The sequence below is a fragment of the Danio rerio genome, chromosome 3 (assembly GCF_049306965.1).
Source record: "Danio rerio strain Tuebingen ecotype United States chromosome 3, GRCz12tu, whole genome shotgun sequence".
Classification (NCBI taxonomy): Eukaryota; Metazoa; Chordata; class Actinopteri; order Cypriniformes; family Danionidae; genus Danio; species Danio rerio.
This window is the reverse complement of record NC_133178.1, coordinates 59,361,741-59,383,412: the sequence shown is the minus strand read 5'-3', so window position 1 is coordinate 59,383,412 and position 21,672 is coordinate 59,361,741. Positions and strand designations below refer to the sequence as shown.

The 21,672-nt window shown below is 40.9% G+C and overlaps 1 protein-coding gene across 1 annotated transcript; it reads left to right on the top strand.

The window, feature by feature from the left end:
- The first annotated feature begins 1,458 nt into the window (after positions 1 to 1,458).
- Positions 1,459 to 21,056, top strand: axin2 (axin 2 (conductin, axil)). Its single transcript, NM_131561.1, is given in 11 exon segments — positions 1,459 to 1,667; positions 2,865 to 3,772; positions 7,547 to 7,687; positions 10,181 to 10,283; positions 11,657 to 11,797; positions 11,954 to 12,429; positions 12,530 to 12,697; positions 13,222 to 13,434; positions 13,523 to 13,603; positions 16,693 to 16,860; positions 20,196 to 21,056. Coding segments are annotated over 10 exon segments (2,439 nt in total). The 5' UTR covers positions 1,459 to 1,667; positions 2,865 to 2,951; the 3' UTR covers positions 20,323 to 21,056.
- The last annotated feature ends 616 nt before the right edge of the window (positions 21,057 to 21,672 follow it).

The window sequence follows — 21,672 nt, the reverse complement described above, 5'->3', positions numbered from 1 at the left end:
AGGTTAGAGTAATCAGGCAAGTTATTATAATGATGGTTTGTTCTGTAGATAATAAAAAATAAATAAAAGTATGCCTAAGGGGGCTTATAATTATGACCCTAAAATGGGTTTTAAATTTTAAATCCTGCTTTTATTCAAGCTGATTATTTTTTTAATTTATAAAAATTGCAATGAGATTTTTATTATCAGTTCAGTAAATAAACAGTTTCTTGTGTTTTCCATTTATTTACACATTTGGGTAGCATTTTGGGAAATTGATCTGTGCTCTGTCAACATATTATGAGCAACCCAAACAATATATTTCATGACTAATATTTTCAAACCATATATTTCAAACTACTAAATTAACTAAAACTACTTCAAATAATAAGATCAACGACCCATAATACTGTCTAAAACAAATAAACAGAAAACACAAGTGATGTATTAATGTTAATAGTGTTTGTTTTTTTGTGCTGATATGTAATATAATAAATTATATATTAGTAATGATGGCAGAATTTTTATTTTTGATTGAACAATTCCTTTAATCGTTATGTATATGTCAGCTGTATAGTTTTCTATTTGACTCATAAACGATCATACTCACCAATAAATAAAATTGTCATAAATTACTTTAAAAATAACTTTTCGTTGCTTTCTACCAAAAAAGGCAGCGAGAATAAAAAGAAGCAATATAAGGATGTGTAAAATCATTTGACAAACTATTCTATAAAAGTTTTTTAGTGTCAGTAATAGCATATAATGCCATTGCATACCGTTCTTAAAGAGTAATCCCCTATGTATTTAGTATAGTCTGGTATAGTTGAGTATACAACATATGTGTTATTTTATTTAAAAAAATTTTTACTTCATTTATTTATTTATTTTTGCGGGGATTTCTAGGAATTGGAAAAATTATTTTGATTAAATGCTGATGTTTTTCTAAAACCTCAAAGTAATTAGGAGAGCTCTAAACGGCCAGTTGGGGGATTTTAGATTGCCAACTTGTCAGCTCTATTATTTGTGAATGACGGCGAAGAAGGGGTTAACAGTGCGCGTGGTTATGAAGGGGTTAACATCGAGTCCTCAGAGGAAAAAGCGGCCTGTGTCTTTAAAGTTTCTGTAGCAACAGCAGGATCGCGGCGCTGCAGATCACTTACTCCTGACGCTCCACAGCTCGAGGGGAGTCGGCTCAAGATCTTTCTGCTTTGATAAGGTCCTTGCGCTTCAGTTGAAACTTTTGCCTCACGGACTTTAGCTAGCGCACTTTTTGCTGTGACCCACGAATAGCGTCGAGGTTGCACGGGTTGATAGGGTTTATGCCAAAAGGATTGTGTGCGTTTAGACATTTTTTCCAGCCGTCTGTGTTGTTTTAAAGCGGGAATGCGAGAAATAGTGTTTTATGTATCTGTCGGGACCGTGCGGTCGGCTGCGCTCTTTGATGTCCGCTCTTAAACCCTGAGCTCAGTCCACACTGGAATAAGAGACCAGAGCACATTCAACACACTATACAGGGATCCAGTGTGTTCTTTACGGGAGGAAGAGTACGTTTAAAAGCTCCAATCTGCGTTTGACACTAAACAACACCAGAGAACAGAAGGACGTGCAAAATTGGATATATTGTGGATTATTTTTTTGTTCGGTTGGAAGATCGGGACTTTACGGACTGAACTCATGGATGGATGGTGAGTTAGCTGTGTGTGTGTGTGTGTGTGTGCGTCTGTATGTGTGTGTGTGTGTGTGTGTGTGTGTGTGTGTGTGTGTGTTCTCCCAGCGCTGGCCCCATGCTATTGCTTTGATGTGCTGTTTACCGACTTTGAAGTCATGTGTCGCTGTGAAATGAAGTATTTCTGATAGACGCTACAATAAAAAGCATGTTTTCGTTTTGGCTTTTTATCGTGTTGTTTTGAGGTTAGATTAGTGTCTCTTGACTATGCTTAAAGAGTGTTCATGATGGTGTTATGGGACTTCAACCCCTGTGATCTCATACTTTAGTTTTTCTCTCTCTCTCTCTCTCTGAGGGGTTTGAAGTTGCATGAATGCATTATTCTTTTATCTTATTTCATTCGGTCGCATACATGTAACTGGATTTGATCACTCTCAATATCTTTAATGGAGACTTTTTAAACTCGGAGGTATCTTAATGCGCCTTTTATGCTTTTTCGATCACGTTGTTTGTTTTACGATGTATTTAATCCGGGTTGTTACAAAGAGTAACTTTGTACTCTATAGTCCTTGATACTATAATTGTTTTAAATGTTAAATGAACATGTCGAGGTTACTGTTTGTGTTGAGAGCAGTCAATCTGGGCTGTTATTGATTGCTTCTATACTGTACATATATACTGTATTTATAGTTCGACATATATTGATAAATAACTTTCAGTTATTTGATATCAATACGATTTCAAGAATCGACAACATATTTATTAACACGGTGAAGAACGATTCTATTTTCACTTGTGTCGCCTTTTTGAAACTCTGAGCTCTTGTAGTTTTTTTTTTTTAATTCTTAGGTCTATGTACATTTGTGTGTTTAACACAACCAAGAATCATAATACAAAATCTAAATCGCACAACTCATCTGTTAAACTCTGGTTTCTTTGATGTATTTTTTCCTAGTTTTTCCCCCTTTCTCATAACATCACCGGGAAGTGCTTTAGAAGGGATTCGAAAATAATTTAATCATTTTGAAAGTTTGAAAAAAGAAAAAAAATCAAACATCGTGCCTACGTTGAATTTAAATAAGGTCGCTTCGATTGCATTCGACGAAGCCGATTGTACACCGCAAGCGCGCACAAAGTAGACGTACGTGTCTGAAGTGACTCTTTTGAAGTTTTGGGGCGGATCTGGTTTTGATGAGATCAATACTTTGTGTTTCAGAGAGAAGCTCCCCTGCTGATTTAAGAGAGAGAGGAGATTACAGCTGAGCTTCACACTGAAGGCTTTGCTGCTGGAGCTGCAAGAGCCATGAATAGGACACTAACAGATCCTATGGTCAGTAGCTTCAGAGAAGATGACCCACGTCCACCGGTCCCAGGGGAAGAGGGTGAGACGACATGCCACCATCCCAGCAAACTGGCCATGATGAGACCGAAGGATCCTGTCAAGACCATTATGGCTGATCTTCGTTGTTCCACGGCCAGGAGGGATGAGGATGGACTTGGGGAACCTGAGGGCAGCGCATCCCCGGACTCCCCTCTTGCCCGGTGGACCAAATCTTTGCATTTTCTTCTCGGGGACCAGGATGGTGCTCAACTTTTCCGGGCATACCTTGAACGCGAGAAATGTGTGGACACTTTAGATTTTTGGTTTGCCTGCAATGGTTTCAGACAAATGGACCTCAAGGATACCAAAACGCACAGAGTTGCCAAAGCCATTTACAAGCGGTATATTGAGAACAACAGCATTGTGGCCAAGCAGCTTAAACCTGCCACTAAGACCTTTATTAGGGATAATATTAAGCGTCAGCAGATTGACTCTGCAATGTTTGATCAGGCTCAAATGGAGATCCAGACGGCTATGGAGGAGAATGCCTATCAGATGTTTTTGACCTCGGACATATACCTCGAGTATGTCAGAACTGGGTGCGAGAACCCCAGTCATGTGAATCCCAATGGTCTAGGAGGTCTAAAGCTGGTGTGCGGATACTTGCCAACTTTAAATGAAGAAGAAGAGTGGAGTTGTAATGACTTTAAAGCCAAAGCTTTGGCCACTGTAGTGGGTCTGTCTGCCAAAACACTACGGTCACCACCTCTTCGTGCTGTGGAAGCACTGGAGAAAGGCTACAGGTAAGACATCTAAAAATCTTTATCACCCACTGTATGCTATGTACCCATTGCTGCATGACTTGTACTGCTTCATGTAACACAGCGAATAGGGTGTATCCATAGGGATCTAAAGATCTGGTGTGGAAAGTAGCAGGTTGAAAGATCACAAAGATTGTTTGATCTATGAGCCATCACTGTTTGTGTCCTTGAGCAAGAAACGGCTCCAGAATGATTAATTCTCTGAGTGTAATGCAAGTCACTTTGGATAAATTCATCAGACGAAAGACAAATGAATAAGTTTGTAATGAGTTTTCAAGTGTATTATTACCATTTCATCTAACTATTGCTCACGCAATCTTGCATTAAACATGAGGGGCCCTTTCTCGTTAGTTTGGGGAGGTTTGCTCTCACCTGGCTTGCATTACGCAGAGAGCGAAGGGAGAAAAAAACATCAATAGAGCAGCTCTTCCTTTCATGTAAATATTGTCTAGCACCAGGCCCTCTGCTGGCTCCACACAGTTTCCTCCGCTTTGAAATTCTTCTTCAGTTAGAGGATCATCTTCAAGGATCAAGGCTAGTTCACAATGCAGAATTGGTTTCAGTCATCAAACGGATAAAACAAGTGACACACATCAAAAAAGTCACTGATCCAAAAATGAAACTTTTGTTGTTGCTTTGCCGTGAACAGCACAAAGCATTTCAAATAATTTAGCTTATTCTGATTTAAACAGAGTGTGTAGTCCCACTTTCTTACTGCAGTAAGTGATGCTTGTATGACACCTTTAGATGTCTTGATGAGCGGTTTGGTTATTTAAAAAGGTTTATTGTCTGGGTTTAACAAAACATCAGGGCGAATTTGGCTTGACGAATTAGTACCTGTCACAACTCTCGATGTTGTAAATGAGGTGACCCATCAAAGAGTGGTGCCAGACAAATGTTTATCTGTCTCAAAGACAGCCCATTGGGAGGGTGATCTTGAAGAAGGTGACAGAATGTTTCATCCCTGCTTATCTTTGTCGGGTTGTTTATGTAGGAGATGATTAAGAACCAGACGAAAGTAAGCAAAGTCTCTCTTTTTTTGATGTTATTCCCTGATTTCCTTTTGAAGAATGTTCCTTGAGCAGTCTGTTTTTCCTCTCTCTCGGGGCACTTTTTTGTTCCTCTGAAGCATGTGGAACTTATTTCTCTCCCTTTCTGTGTTTCTGAATCGAGTTATTCACAAAACAACACGCAGCAGCGGTTCCTCTGTGAGTCACAGAGACCGTGGCCTTCATCTTCTCCGATTCTTATTTACCACCGTTCTCCTCTGATTTAAGCTGCCTCTCTTCGCACTTTTATCTAGGAAAAAAAAACCCCGACGGATGGAGAATAAGTACACTTTTTGAGCAGGCGGAAAAGAAGGACAGAGGGGGGGCGAGGCACCTCATGAAAGAAAGCATGAATGAGGGGGTGAGCGAGGGAAGAATGTGAACCCAGCTGTGCTAAATACCTGACTCTGAGCGAGAGCTTCCAAAGGTCAGGTTTGAGTTGGGGCCGTAGGCTATAGTCCTGCTGGGTCTCCCCTCACAGCTCTGCTGGCAGTAGGCATTCTCATAAAGAGAGGCCCTCCTTCCCCCCGCTTCTCTTCTTTCTTTCCGCTCTCTCATGTTCATTCTTTCTCTCTCTCTTTCGGCCCAGCTCAGGTTCTCTACCTCCTCCTCCTCTTCCAGTGGAGCAGGAATGTGTCACAGCAGGAGAGAGGGGTATGGAGAGTGAGAGAGATTTGAGGGAGGGAGGGAGGGGCGGCCTGGGTGGGTATGTGGAGGAGGTGCCCTAGCAGAGGAAAGAGCACAAGAGAAGAAATGACATGAAACAAGAAAGTTTGGAAGGGGGAGGTAAACTGAGGAATGGGGTGCCTGCCCCAGACAAAAGGCCCCAGATATGCTCCACTGAGGGGAAGTGGCATTGGCAATTCACACAGATGTGCTGCTCACTTAACTTTCCCCCTGATCAGCCCTCACCGGGTTGCCCCAGGGGGGGAGGTGGGGCAAGGGAGATGAAAGGGAAGAGGAGAGAAAAGACAAACTAAGTTCCTCCCCCACCATGTAGAAAAAAAAGGCTTTTATAGTCTTGGTAAAAAATAGTTGGACTCTTTTCACAAACATAAGGGAAACCAAGGTTGTTTGTGTTTTACGTCATATTTTTGCATAGTAAAGTAATATTTTAAAGATTTTGTAACATTTTTCTTTTTATTTATTAAAGGAATCATTCACCCCAAACTGAAAATTGTCACTTGCTCACTCTTATTCCAAACCTTTATTAGATTCTTTATTTTTGTGGAACACGAAAGAAGATACGTTGAAGAACACTGGAAACCTGTTACCGTTGACCTCCTACAGAAGTCAATGATTACATGTGTTCAGCTTTCTTCATCTTCTTTTGTGTTCAACAGGCTAATGAGGCTCATAAAGGTTTGGAACCACTTGAGGGTGAGTAAATAATGAGTACATTTTTGTTTTTGGGTAAAATATTTCTCTGTCTGATCTGCAATTGAGTTTAGGATCTTTGAAGTTACACACTTTTTTTTTTTGCATTACTGTGGTAGTAACAAACATCAGTGCACACCACAGCAAACGGATTGCCTTTAGATGCCTGCCTCATTAATTTGGTCTTCAAACTGTTGCCCTGCAGTGACTGTAGTATGCCTAAAAAGAAAAACTGTTTTGTAGTCTGTATTGACTACTGTAGTTTCCTTGGTGGCCAAGCTGAGAATGCAGCAGAACATGTTTCGGAAAGATACATTAAGGGGCCTTGCAGGTTCAGTCCTCATTGAAATGCCTGTCATAATAACTACTTGTTGGTGTGTGATTAGTTGAACTATATTTTATTATGTTGAAAGAAGATTATGAACAGTATTATTGTCATTTTATGACAATGTTTATGCCACAATATAGTACATTCTACTAGCAAACAGTAGAGAACAAACATCTTTTAATTCTCAAGAACAAGCAACCACAATATGACTTGGAGTGCTCAAATATATGTATGAAATGATCCAAATGTTTTTCAAAGTTATCCTAAGACAAGGTTTGCTCAATAGTTTTAGGCCAACTTTGATGAATGGTTGTGCTTCTGAAAAGCTGATTGATGAGCAATGGCAAATAAGGGACGCCCTGCAGCCAATAAGGGGCTTTATTTTAAATCATATGTTATTTTGTGCTCAAAATGTCTTTATCTTCCAGAAGATGCTGAAGTAAACCACTAATTCCAATCATGCCACTTTTGTAGATGGGGTTAATCTTTTGTTGTTTAATGTCTGCATGACTTTGTTTATATATTGAATAACATCTGTGAGCGTTCACCATTTTATGTCGTAAACTGAGCTCTCTGGTCCTTTTGGACTCTACTTCAAATAACTGTAGTTGTCAGGAATGCTCCGAATAGCTGTTGCTTTCTGCTCTATGTGTTGAGGAGATGCCTGACACCAGGCACACACCTGGCTACTAACTTAGACACAGAGTACTGCGACAATATGACTAAAGCAGCTCAGTTGGTTAAAGTGTTAGTGACACTTGGTGGTATTTTTTTAATAAACATAAAGGTCACTATATTGCATAAATAAAAAAGGGGATTGATCATGTCCATTTATTGCTTGCTAATTACCTAATAATTATCATCCGGATAGGTCTAATCTAAGGTGTATTGTCTTTCTCAATGCTCATTTGTTAGTTAGACATGTGGCCTTTGAAATAACTAGTCTTGAGTTATAACTATTATACTACTACTTAAACTAAAACTTGTTTTTTGTTCCTACAGGTCCTACAGACGCAGTGACCCCGGAAATCCTAATCGTTTTACGTCCGGTTATAGTTTTGCCCCTGCCACGAGTGCCAATGACAGTGAAGTTTCTAGTGATGCACTGACGGATGACTCCATGTCAATGACAGACAGTAGTGTGTAAGTGTGTGCATGACCTATATTAACCAAAGTAATAATAAAACACATCTTTCACAGCTGCCTACCTGTGTAAAAATATAGACTGTTCTCAAACATCAGCATCTTTTGTAGTGCTTTTAGTAGACATTACAATTAAGCAGTTAGTCATGGTTGGTAATGAGAAGTTACAGATTCAGACGATACATTGACATTTAAATATGTTTATGACATGTAAGTAATGCACTGCTGGAGGGAAAAGGGGCTGAGCTATCGAAATAAAGTGGACCCAAGAGAAGAATCCTCAGATAATGTACTTCCTTGATGTGCAAATTGAAGCTGATGTTTGCAAATTCCTCAACAGGAAATGACACTGGCCAGTGTGTCCTTCACCAATGTTCTTTTCCTATAAAGCTTTGATCTTGAAGGGCTTTTTGCACAAGATAGTCAGAAATTTTATTGGTTTCCCTGTTGTCCCAGGAAAAAAGAGGTGGGGGTTTGGAGCATGTGGACTATAAGATTCTCATTGAAGTGCTCGGGCAGTAAATTAAGGAATCTCAGCTCGTCAGGAAGTTTGGTATGAACTCACCAGGTATTGAACGGAGGGATTCGGTGTCAGCATAGGCCTTTTAGAGGTTAGCCATTTCTGGATCACAAGAGCAGGTCACCTGGGATTAGGGTGTTTGGGACACCCATCCCCCAAAAGCTCACGTACACCACCCATTCAACCCCACCTCCGCCTGAAAGCAGCCCTCCCCCCCTCTGTGTTTTTCGGCAGAGGCAATTGTGCGAGTGCATAGCTAAGTGCAGAGAGTGAGAAATAAAGTGCATGCTGGATGAAAGGCTTAACTGAATCGCTTTCAGCCCATTGTTAGGCCCCGGGAGCTTAGAGGGATAAGAGGGTGGCTGGCTGCTTTGAAAATTACTTGCACAAGTGAAAAGGAGATTCCCATAAAGCACAGCCAGCCTGTGACACCCCAAAGCTTGGAACACAGTGAGTGTATGTGGACAGTGGCCTGATTGAACCAAAGATTAATATTTTGATAGGCGCAACAATGAAGAACCTTTTTCGAACAAAATGCCCAAGAAACTGGGTGGCTTGTTCTTATACTAAACTCAAAGCAGCTCACGTGTAATGAATGAAATGAGTAGACAACAATGTTTTAATGCAAATTCAAGTAAAACTAGACTAAAAGCTCAACGCTGATTTTGAACTGATGTACATGCTTTCGATTTTCCCCATATTTAGCCGTTTCTTATTTTAGTTTATTTGTTTGTGTTTGCGTCACTTTGAAGTAGTGAATGCAATGGGGGAAAACAGCCTCTGTACTCTTTATTCGGAGGCTGATTTGATTGGAATAGCTGCGTTTTATTTGAGTTAAAAGGCATGGCGTTAAATCAGAATCTGAATTCCAGATAAAGGGAGGGAGGGAGTGAGGGAGGGGAGGAGAAGTGGGGGAAATTTTGCTTATATCTTATTTATGGATTTACTTGGACGCTAGGGAATGCCGCTGCGCTGACTTCAAACATTACCTTATCTTACAAACCAGCCTTTTGATGTGCGCAAGATCAGAGGCTGACTGCCGAGCGCTTGCCAAATGAAGATTGGAGCGACGGCTTTATGCGCATGACTGTGAGCTTTCAAAGACGTACTGGAAACTGCATTTGGGCTAGGTCATACACTTCAGAGTCAGAACAGAGCAAAGGAAACTGGCCTGGCTTTAAAAAAAAAAGCAGAGCGGAGGATGAGAGGGATGTCTAGCTTTAGAGGCAAGAAAGGGCAAGATTGAAGAGGTGGAGGTTTAGGAACATTCTGCTGTGGATTAGATGGATTATGAGTGTTTATGGAAACACAAGCATCTTTTATTGTAATTGGTAACCGCATATATGTATATAGATGTCATAACTGTGGCAATGCTTGATTGCTGCAGTGTGCATTTCCATTAGTGGCTAAGTAGAGAAATTCTGTTACCAGCACTCTTGGAAATATGTTCAATATCTTCATATCAAACAGAAGAAAATAAAGCATCCCAGCAAGAATTTAGAAAATGTCTAATAGACGTCTAAACATAGTTCTCTTGGCTAAAACAGGGCTAAAGTTGGGTTGTCAGTGAAAATCTAATAGTCGTCTTAGAAAAGGCCAAAACTAGACCGGTTGTCAAATAAACATGAAATGAATGACTACACCTATAAAGTCTGTCTAATCGGTCTATTTGATGACTAGTCTAGTTTTGGGCTAACTTGCCCAAGTTTAGCCTTGTTTTAGCCAAGCTGCCTACGTTTAGATGTCTATAAGACGTTTATTAAACACAAAATTGTTTGCTGGGATGTTGGCTTCTGAATGATATTCAAAGGAAAGTGATGGGGCTGATATCGTTTTCTTGACAATTATTGGAATGGCATGCTAATGTTGAACATTACGACTGCAGAATTTGAGCATGATGCAGTATGCGTATGTTAATTGTGAATGAGTCAGGACAGCTAATAACCTTCATGATTCTTTGTGTGTCCTGATAGAGATGCCATTCCTCCTTACAAGCTGGGAAGTAAAAAACAATTACAACGAGAGATGCAGCGCAACATGAGGATGAACGGCCAAGTGTCTCTGCCTCCGTTCCCTGTAAGTGTCCTTGCCATTATTTCGAGCTACACACAAATTCCAACATCACCCTCAATTAAAACATGCTACTCTCTCACTGTTGTGGACTGTTTGTTGTTGTGCTCTTTCTCGGATAATGACTCTTAATAAACTGCCACACCACACTAAATGAGTCTGTTTTATCCCGGGGCACCAAAATCAACTGTCTCTCTCTGAGAGCGCTTTGATCAGCGGATGAATGGGGCTGACTTCAAGGGAAGTGACAACTTCCAACTGAGCTGCACCCTTTTTATTCCTCCAGCAGCTCCCTCCCTCCATCCCCCTCTCCCTCTTTTCCTCTTTGCCTCCCTGAAAGCAGAAAAAGAGAGGTGGCTGGTTTGTGTTTGGAGAGAAAACTTTGAAAGACAGTTTAACTTTAGCAATTCAAACAAACTTGTGTCTACCCTCCCGCTCGTCCTCATCCTTCATTACTCTTTGTTTCTTTCCCTTATTCCGCTCACTCCTGTCACTGTTTGTGTGCTTGTCTTCTCAACACATGCAGTTTCAAACTCTGCATTGCAAAGACTTGCCGTTTTCTGTGTTGTCTCTGCCCCCCTACTTTCCTCCCTCTTTTTTTTTCTTCTTCTGGCTCGTAATATTTCCATTGTGATTTGGCGATGACTGGCTGCCTCTCCCAGGATGCTGCTTTTAGGCAGCAGGGGCCTGGAGCTGCTGCAAGTCTCACCATCAGCACGTCTTGCTTTCGTCTCTCCCTTCATCATCTTCACAAAGAGATGGAAAGAGGAAGCCAAATCAAGAAAGGCAGGGCAGAAAACATAATAATAAAAATAAAAAGAAAGGATAGAAAATCCTAGTGTGAGACGCACACATGGAGAAGGAGGATAATGTGGCTACTGTAGCTCAAAGGTGCCTGCTGTCGTTGGGGGGGAATAAATTACCTCTGTGCTTCTGATCTCCCACCGCTTGACTCCTCTAGTGGCGGCACACATCTCGCCATCTTACTTTCTCTTCTTTTAATCCCCCTCTCTTTCCTTTTTTCCTTTGCCTCCCTCCTTTTCCCCCCGTCGATATGTGACTTTTATTGCAAGATGTAAAGCCAGTGTCCCTGCCGCCCCTGGTGAGCGTTTGATATTTGACGAGGGCTCTTTGAAGCTGCCTGACTTCACAGGCCAGGCTGATGGCTTGGTTGCACTACAGAGGGAACAAGCCGAGGCTCCTTAGAGCGTGACCAACTGCTCATGCCGGCAGCGGCCCATGCCAGTGGTGTGGGGCATGTGTTTGTGTGTGTGTGTTGGATGGCCAGTAGACTTGTGCAGTGAGGGCAGCTGTAGAATCCAACCCATCCCGTCCTGTCTGCTCTTCTTGCTAATCTGTATCTCTCTCTGGTTGTGCAGAGGACGCGGCGGCCACCTAAGGAGATGACTCCCGTGGAGCCAGCAGCCTTTGCAGCACAGTTGATAGCCAGACTGGAGCGACTGAAGCGGGAACAGGAAACCATGAGCTCCCTGGAGGAGAGACTTCAACAGATTCAGGAGGTCGGTGTTGCTAGAAGTTTGTAAGAATGTTGACACTGATAATAGCGTGAACATTAAAAGAAGGTCATTCGATAACAGGCCTAATTGTGTCTCAACTAAACAACTGTTTGCAAGCAATTAGTTTTTTGTAAAATAAGTATTTGTGTGCGGTTGTAGGAGGAAGAGCGAGATGAATCTGAGATGTCTAGTAGCAGTGCGTCCCATTCTCTGCCTTTGCTCCCTCCTGGCACTTGTGAGGAGGATCCTCAGGCCATCCTGGACGAGCACCTTTCCAGAGTCCTCAAGACCCCTGGCTGTCAGTCTCCAGGATTGCTTCGACATTCCCCACGCTCTCGCTCTCCTGAACAGCGTCCCCTGCCTCGGGGAGGTCTCAGCACAAGGTCACAGTCTAGCTCTATGAATGGATATGTGCCAGCCAAGACCTTCATTTCTAGACAGTCAACCAAGCACATCCATCACCACTACATCCATCACCATGCTGGGCCTAAAAGCAAGGAGCAGATTGAGGTGGAGGCGACACAGCGGGTACAGTGCCTGTGCCATGGAACCTCAGAATGCTGCACTGCTCCTTACATTCGCAGCCGGAGTCTGGGCAGAGACCAGTGTGCCAGCCCTGCAGAAGTGGCCTTGGGGTAGGCTCGCCTATTTAATTTATCGTTTTAATTGTGGCATTTTGGTGTCTAGATAATAAAATTTTTGTTTTACTGATTTAATTTTTTTTTTTACTACTAGGCATTCCAGTACTTTATCCAAGCGTCTGTGTAAATCTGGAGAGGAGGTGAACATGGAAGGGCTGGAGAACAGTCTCCTCCAGCTGCCAGCTGACAGTACAGATCGCTCTCAAAATGTATGGCAATGGATCCTGGAGAGCGACCGACAAACCAAGCACAAGCCCCACAGGTTTGTAACTGCTGCTGTTGTAACTTTCATTCTCTGAGTTTGGTTTTAATTATGAAAAAAATTTATTTTACTTTTCTCCGAAATTGGCCAAATATTTTGAAGATGCCATTTGCTCCCTGCTGAAAAATCTAGCTTAAACCAGCCTAGGCTGGTTGGCTGGTTTTAGCTGGTCGACCAGGCTGGTTTTAGAGGGGTTTTGGCCACTTCCAGGCTGATTTCCAGCCATTTCCAGCCTGGTCTTAGCTGGTCAGGCTGGGAGATAACCAGCTAAAACCAGCTTGACCAGCCTAGCCAAGCTGGGAGTCCAGCCAAAACCAGCTATATCCAGCTTAAACCAGGCTGGAAATGGCTGGAAACCAGCCTGGAAATGGCCAAAACCCCTCTAAAACCAGGCTGGTCAACCAGCTAAAACCAGCCAACCAGCCTAGACTGGTTTAAGCTGGATTTTTCAGCAGGGCTGTTGCCAACTTGATCTCTATGAGACTTTGTGCTTACTTATCTGTTTAAATTGTCTGTTGTTGCAGCACTCAAAATGTAAAGAAGTCGCACAGTTTGGAACCAACGCGCACGCACACCTGGGGAGGTGGCGGAAGCAGTGGGCATCTCCGTGCCCACCAGCCCGCACACCCCTTTGTTCAGGACCCCGCCATGCCACCTCTACCCCCTCCCAACACCTTAGCACAGCTTGAAGAAGCCCGCAGACGCCTGGAGGAAGTTTCCAAACCCTCAAAACAAAGGTATGCAATGCAGTCCGTGCTGTTTTTTTTTATGTGTAGAACTCTTGATATTTGACAATACTAATTTAATATGCATTACCCCTCCCAGGCATTCAACATCAAGCCTTCAGAGAGACAAGAGTCACCCAGTGCCTGTTCAGAATGGCAGTTCAGCATTTCCAATGGACGAGTATGTATATCTCCTAATATTTCAAATCTTGCATTTAGTGTTCCGTTCATCAACAAAAACTAAGAGTAAAACCATTGTCAATATGACAAAAATGAGATGGGACGTGACGAAATTGCTGGTCATGTGACGATAAATATAGCTAAATTTATAATGCAATATTGCTGACGAATAAAAACAAAACTAGCAAACTTTACAAAATGAAAACTATGCTAAAATGTCTCCATTTTTGTTGACTAAAACGAGACAAAATTAAATGTTATAACATTATTTTCTTTTAGTTGTTTTATTATTATTTTGGTGTAGTGCAAACGCAGGTAACTTCACTATCTCGAAACAAATTTACAGCATTATTTAGAAGATGACAAAAGACAGACACACACTAAGAACGCTAGGTGATGGCATGATGGCAGGCCAGCCAGGGTTTGTTTGGGGAAAAAAAAACACATTTGGAAGAACTGTCATTACAATCACTTGAAAAAGAAAAGGGAATGTCAGGGTGTCCGCTGGGTCTTAAAAGGTATTAAAGGTTGTTAAATCAATTATAAGAAAATTAAGGCCCTTAAAAGGAAATAAATAGTCTTAATTGTATTTTTACGAGGTCTTAAATTTTGTTCAAGCGTTGTTCAACGTGTTCCAAAAAAGCATAAATGTATTTATTTTCCTCTTAATATTAACAACGGCGTACTCAATCCACGCCATTGGTTCAGGCTGAGGCGTGTCCAGTCAAGCTTCTCCGTACGGGTGATGTCACGTTATTTGCGACAAATATGGGAATGTGATGTGTCGCTCTCCACATGTAGTGAAACCATGAGTGTAGCAGACGGCAAAATGGGAAAATGTAAGTTAGCATACTTCTAGTTGGAGAAAGACGAGTTTAAACAGTGGCTAAAGCCTGTCGCTGAAAACAACTGCATAGTTTATTCTTTCAAGCTTTGTTTCTTCCGAGCTTATCTGAGATAAGTTTTGCTCCATTGATTTATTTAACTACAGCGGTTTATTAACAACTGTTTATGAAAGGTTTGATACTGATTAGAGCTTGAAGTGGCGATAAGGTCTTTAAAAAGGTATTGAAATCACTTTTGGGATTCCTGCATATACACTGAATGTGTTGTGGTAAAAGATGGAGAGAAACGCAGCCACAAAATGACAGGAAGAAAAAAAGTTGTGTGTGTATCAGGCCCGGATTGGCCAATCAGGAGGACCGGGAGAGTTCCCGGTGGGCCGCTCCGTTTTTTGGCCGCGAGGGCCAGTGTTTCTAGCTGCTTGCAGTAGTCACACTTTTTTTTCATTTATTTATTTATTTGACCATAGCCTCACTATTTTTATTCATTATTTTGCTGCATCTCCGCTCTTCTTATTTATTGTCTCGCAGCCCCATGAGCAAAATGCAGCCTGCAGGGCAATGATGATGTTACTATTATTCTGGCCACAAAAGCGTAACAGCGTCATTGTGGTCTAGTGGTCAGCACGTTTCATTACAACGTCGTCGATCCGTGTTCTATCCTCACCTAAGTAATTCTTTTATTTATTTATTTTTTCATTTTTATTGTTAAGACATATAAAACTGTAAGGTTGTTGTACATTTGAAGTTCTAAAGCAGCTGTTTTCTTGAAAAAGACATAATAGCGTAATTAGCAACTGAATTGGAAATGACCTTATTTTAATATAGTCAGTCGTGAACTGAGATGGGCCGGTCAAAGGCTTGAAACTTCAGGGCTGAAAAGGAGTCCCTGGCCCTGGTGTGTATTCACTATACTGAATTTCATACCTGGAATGTATGTGTTATTGAGTCTATAAGGTAACAATAATTTGATAACTTCGCTTAAAATTGGAAATGTAGTTTTTTTAGTCATTTTTAGTCTATAACTAGACTAAAATGTCATAATTTTTCATTAAATAAAAATATATGATAATAGTCATGGATGATTCTGACTAAAATAATACTAAAATGCTTAGATTTAGTCGGCTAAAACCTGACTAGACTAAAAAGTGTACACTGCAAAAAATGCTTTTCTTGCTTGGATTTTTTTGTCTTGTTTCTAGTCTAAATATCTAAAATTTCTTATATCAAGAAGCATTTTCTAGACAAGCAAATTAGTCTTGTTTTTTCTTTTGACGCAAGATTATTTTGCTTACTCCATTGGCAGATTATTTTGCTTGTTTTAAGGAAAAACTCACTTAAAATTGGCATATTATTTCTCAAAACAAGACAATATGTTTTGCTTGTCTAGAAAATTCTTCTTGATTTAGGAATTTTTAGATATTTGGACTAGAAAAGAAGGACTAGAATCTAAGTAAGAAAAGCCTTTTTTGCAGTGTATGAACATGACTAAAAATTATAAAAACTAAAACGTCAGCTTCACACAAAGACTAGACTAAAACTAAAATTAAAACAGGCCACCAAAAACAACACTACCTCCATGGTCAATTGCATGGTTCAATGATGAACGATATACACATGCATGATATTAGTCATTGTGTGCTAAGCAGCCCGTTAGCCTTGCTCCTCATTCAAAGAGACCTGGCTGTTTTTCCCTCTTGGTCTCTGACTAGTATTTGAAGTTTTGGAGCACTGGCCACCTGATGGCAAAACTCTTTTTCATTTTTAATTGGCTGACCTTCAGTCACAGTCTAAGGCTGGGTGCTTTCTGAAGTAGCACTACAAAGTGGAGAAATGGGCCAATGGAGGGCATGGATGAGCTGACAGTGACTGTCTGATCTTGACTATCTTTCTCTTCGCTCATCTCTCACAGCATTGCTTTGAATCTACTTTAGCCTCAGAAGTCATGGACTGTTTTCTGTGCGCATAACCTACACGTATATTAGTTTTTATCATCGACACTAACATTTCAAATGACTACAGTTTTAAGTTTGATTGTTTAAATCCTAAATCCAATCGTAATAGCTGATGCTTGCCTTAGTAAACTTCACAGATACTATCAGAAGTTATCACGCGTCCATATAATCAAAACAAGTTTAACGTTAAATTGTAAAATGACAGAATTTAAACGTGAATGCCATCTTGCCAGCATTGGTTTTTACTTGGATTATCTTTATGTTTGCGCTCATCTATATTTGTGTTTTTACAGAAGGAAAGATCCTAAGAAGATGTCAGGCTGTCACAGTAGTTTGGGCTCGGAGACGGTAGTCACGTACTTCTTTTGTGGTGAGGAAATCCCATATCGGCGGATGATGAAAACACACAGCCTTACCCTCGGACACTTCAAGGAACAACTACGGAAAAAAGGCAACTACAGGTATACTTTTAATTCTGACAACTTATTTATTAGTTCATTTATTTGTTCATTTATTTATTTATTTAAAATGTATACAGTTCATCCAGAAAGTATTCATAGCACTTCACTTTTTCCACATTTTTTTATGTTAAAGCCTTATTTAAAAAAAAAATTAAATTAATTTATTTCCCCCAAAGTTTTATATACAATACCCCTTAATGTCAATGTGATTTTTTTTTATTGTTGTAAATTTATTACAAATAAAAAGCGTGAAAAATCACATGTACATCAGTATTCATAGCCTTTGCCGTGAAGCTCTAAATTGAGCTCAAGTACATTCTGTTTCCACTGATCATTCTTGAGATGTTTCAGCAGCTTAATAGGAGTTCACCTGTGGTAAATTCAATTGATTGGACATGATTTGAAAAGGCATACACCTCTCTATATAAGATCCCAGGGTTGACAGTGCATGTCAAAGCATAAACCGAGCATGAAGATAAAGGAATTGTCCCTAGACAATTCTGTAGTCTGCAGGCACAAGGTTGGGGAAGGTTACAGAAAAACTTCTGCTGCTCTGAAAGTTCCATTAAGCACAGTGGCCTCTATCATCTGTAAGTCGAAGATGTTTGGAACCACCAGGACTCTTCCTAGAGCTGGCCGGCTATCTAAGAGTGATCGGGGGAGAAGACCCTTAGTTAGGAAGGTGATCAATAACCCTATGGTCACTCTGTCTGAGCTCCAGCGTTCTTCTGTGGAGAGAGGAGAACCTTAAAGTAGGACAACCATCTGTGCAGCAATCCACCAATCAGTCCTATATGGTAGTGTAGCCAGACGGAAGCCGCTCCCCGCCTGCAATTTGCCTAAAGGTATCCGAAGGACTCTCAGACCATAAGAAACAAATTCTCTGGTCTGATGAGACTAAAATCGAACTCTTCGAGTGAATGTCAGGTGTTACGTTTGGAGAAAACCAGGGGTCGCTCATCACCAGGCTAATACCACCCCTACACTGAAGCATGGTGATGGCAGCATCATGCTGTGGGGATGTTTTTCAGCAGCAGGAACTGGAAAACTAGTCAAGATAGAAGGAAAGATGAATGCAACAATGTGCAGAGACATCCTGAACGAAAACCTGCTTTAGAATGCTCTTGACCTCAGAGTGGGGGGACAGTTCATCTTCCAACAGGACAATGACCCAAAGCACATCACCAAAATATCAATGGTGTGGCTTCACAACAACTCGGCTTGGTTCAAAACAACCAGAGGCTATTGAACATCTCTGGAAAGATCTAAAAAAGGCTGTACACCGTCACTTCCCATCCAACTTGAAAGAGCTTGAGAGGTACTGCAAAGAGGAATGGGCAAACATTCCCAAAGACAGGTGTGCCAAGATTGTGGCGTCATAATCAAAAAGACTGTAATTGCTGCCAAAGGTGCATCAACAAAGGCTGTGAATACTGATGTACATGTGTGTTTTTTTTATTTGAATAAATTTGCAACAGATTTTTTTTTCACATTGTCATTATGGGGTATTGTGTGTAGAATTTTGAGCACATAAATTAATTTAATCCATTTTGGAATTAGGCTGTAACATACAAAAATGTGGAAAAAGTGAAGCGCTGTGAATACTTTCGGGATGCACTGTATTTTTGCTCTGTATTTGTTTGTATTTTTGACACCAGTTGTATTTCACTCTGCAACAGTATGTTCAATATGTCAAGTTATTTACCGTTGCACCAGTTTTGGGGTTTAGATGACAGGCAAGTAGAGGGGGTGGGTGTGCAGAGAACGAAAGAATGAGGGAATTTTAACTGTAGCCATTCGGTCACATCTGGTATTGATTTCATCTTAAGGCACATTTAATAAGCAGCTCTTTGAAGCTCAGGCCTTTCATTTGATGCACAAAGACTTGCACACATTTTTAAACAATTGTATCAAGCAACATTGCACTGCAGTTGTGTGCCTGTTTACATAAGACTATCGTTTTTTTAATGATTTCTCATTTATATCAAAGACTCTCTTTGTGTTTGCTTTGTATTTGAATGGGGCATTGTCGAATGGCCGCCATTGCTTTTCCATGTGCTTGCTGTCTTCATAAAAGCCATTTTAAACACACTGGGAAAAGTTGAGGTACTGGTAGCTGTGGTGTTTTTAACTTTTAATGGCCGGATGGCCAAAATCTTTAATGCTGTTAAATAAGCAGTCTCAGTGCTTTCCATTTAGATAATCTAAATGTATTTACACAACTATCAAAAGGTTTTAACGCATTAGATAGTTTTTTTTCCAAGTCCCCTATTCTACATGTCGAAAAATTCCCCACGTTAAAGGCGCTTCTCTCAAAAGAGAACTCTTAAGCTGATGGTTTTAATCGCAGAAAATGTGTGGAGTTGGGTCATTTCAACATGGCAGTAATTCAACAAAGAACAGTACTGCCAGAGTTGCCAGACGATATTGGTGCCAGATGTTGCGAAGAGAAAATCTTGCCATATAAAACATGTTCCAATGGAAAGACTTTTCTCCTTTTCTTTCTTCTTCTCCCTCACTTTTTTTTTCTCAAATAAATAAGAGCCATGCTGCCCTTTTGAAGATTTTGCGGAGGAGGATATAGCTTATTCTCCAGAAATAAGGATGTAATTATGTGCCATGTTGCAGTATTCTAGTTTGTCCCTCATTTATGAAGTTGGGCTTGGGCAGTGGCAGAACAATGGATTGTTTCCGACGTATTGAAAGAAGAAAAGAAACTTTGTTCTCGTTGGTTGTTGTTTTGAGTCATGGTTATTCCTGTGTGCGAAATGGTGGTGTTCGCTTGTAAAAACCGAGCATGCACTGCAGAGCGAGTTAGTAAGAGGGGGCATTTTCCATTACAAAGCCAATTACTGAGGCAAACCTCACCACTCCCTCCCCTCCCACTGTTTTCTCTTCCTTTTGGAAGAGGTGGAGATCATTAGTGCATCAGAGGCGGAGGAAAGAGACAAATCAGATGTTCGAAATTAGACAAAGAGGTCATCCATCAAGGTCAAACACTAGATTAAGCCCTGACTCGTACCATCAAAATGCGGTAATGAAGAAAGTTAGCGTAGACTCGGCGGCACCCAAAAATGTCAACCCTTGTCAAAGATCCCCGTCATTTGCTCACAGAGCTCCCAATTAGACACCGGAGGCCTTATGGTGCATGGCTGGTAGTTTTTGACAGACCCTCTAATTTAGGTAAAAGCTGCATTGTCCCCTAAGAAGCGCAGTGTCTGGCATAGATATTTAACAGCAGCATGAACTCGTCTACACATGGGAAGCCGATGTATTGAAAGTACGCCCATTATCTATGCGTTTATGAGTGACCGTGCTGATGTTCTCTGTTTCAGATACTTCTTCAAAAGGGCCAGTGATGAGTTTGAGTGTGGTGCTGTGTTCGAGGAGGTCTGGGATGACTGCACAGTTCTGCCAATGTATGAGGGCAAAATCCTCGGCAAAGTGGACAGAATGGACTAAAAGGACACGTGGAATTACCCAGCACTCGAAACTAACTCAAGGAGCTAGAGCTTCATAACTCAAAACGGATGTCCAATGAAGACGTTTGGCTTACAAGCTATTGAAGGAATACTGGCCAATGAAGTACAGAGGGATCTGAACCAGCGGGAAAACTACGACGAGAGATGTTCTAACCAATGAAGACTCGGTCAACTATTCGCTTATTCGGACTACAATTCGCCAACTTTGCTGTGTTACCAGAACGTGGACTGCTGACCAGCATTCGTGATGATAATTGTAGATGTGTGTACATGTGTTGGATGCAAGAACGTGTGCATGTGTATACAGAGGTGCTCCTATGTACACAGTTATAATATGCTTCTATCACAAGTTAAAGACTTTATTACTATTTATTAAACTGTCATTCCCCTCATACCTGTGTTCAGATGATGGACAAGCTGCTTATTTTATTGGGAGATTTTTTTCCAATGTCGACTCAACAGACTGTACCAGGAACCTTCTCTTCTGACCAATGAGAACAAACTGTGCTTTAGACCAGCACGCCTCTGCAAGCCTCTCAGCTGATATGGTGGATATTTCAACCTTTATCCCCCAGCCAATAGCCGATGATGTGTTGCATCTTTAGTGCCTTTGGTTTAAGGTCCAGACATTGCACAGGAACCAGTAGCCTTGTCCTGGAGCCTACTCCAAAACTATTTAAATGAACAATAGTAATAAAAAGACACACTATTTAAGAAAAAAAAAGAAGAAGAAGACAACAACTTAATCTTGAATTCAGCACTGTCTGAGAGATCATGGAAGGGTTAATGTCCTGTGTAAACGCTCAATGGAAAGACCTGGAGTAGCTGATTTAAAACCGCTAAGCTCCAGGGCAAAATCTCGGAATGCATTGGCATGAGCGGATAAGAACATGCTATTGCTAGTGTATTATACAGTACCTGTGCCTACATGGATACCATGCTGTGTGCTGCCCTGTTTCAGGGTGTGAATTTTCCCTTGCTTTTCCGAGGGGTTTATGTTTAAAATAATTTTTTTAATGCTTTGGATATCTTGTAATCAGTACATTATGTTTCAGTGTTTTGCTCCCCCAACTTTGTTTGTGTTCCACTTAAATGTAAATTATGCATTATATAGAGCTTCATTTTAAAGATGACTTGGTACTTTATTGTAATTATGAAGAGATGTAGCCTTTATTAAAAGTTATATTTTTTAAATGAATGACAGTACGTTTGTGTGGTCACTGTGCATTTGGGTTTGGTTCAGAGAGATTGTTCAGGTGAAGTTAAAGCCGTTTGTGTATTTATCGCAAGTTTCCCACATGGAATTTCTGGATTATCATGGTCCGTTCTT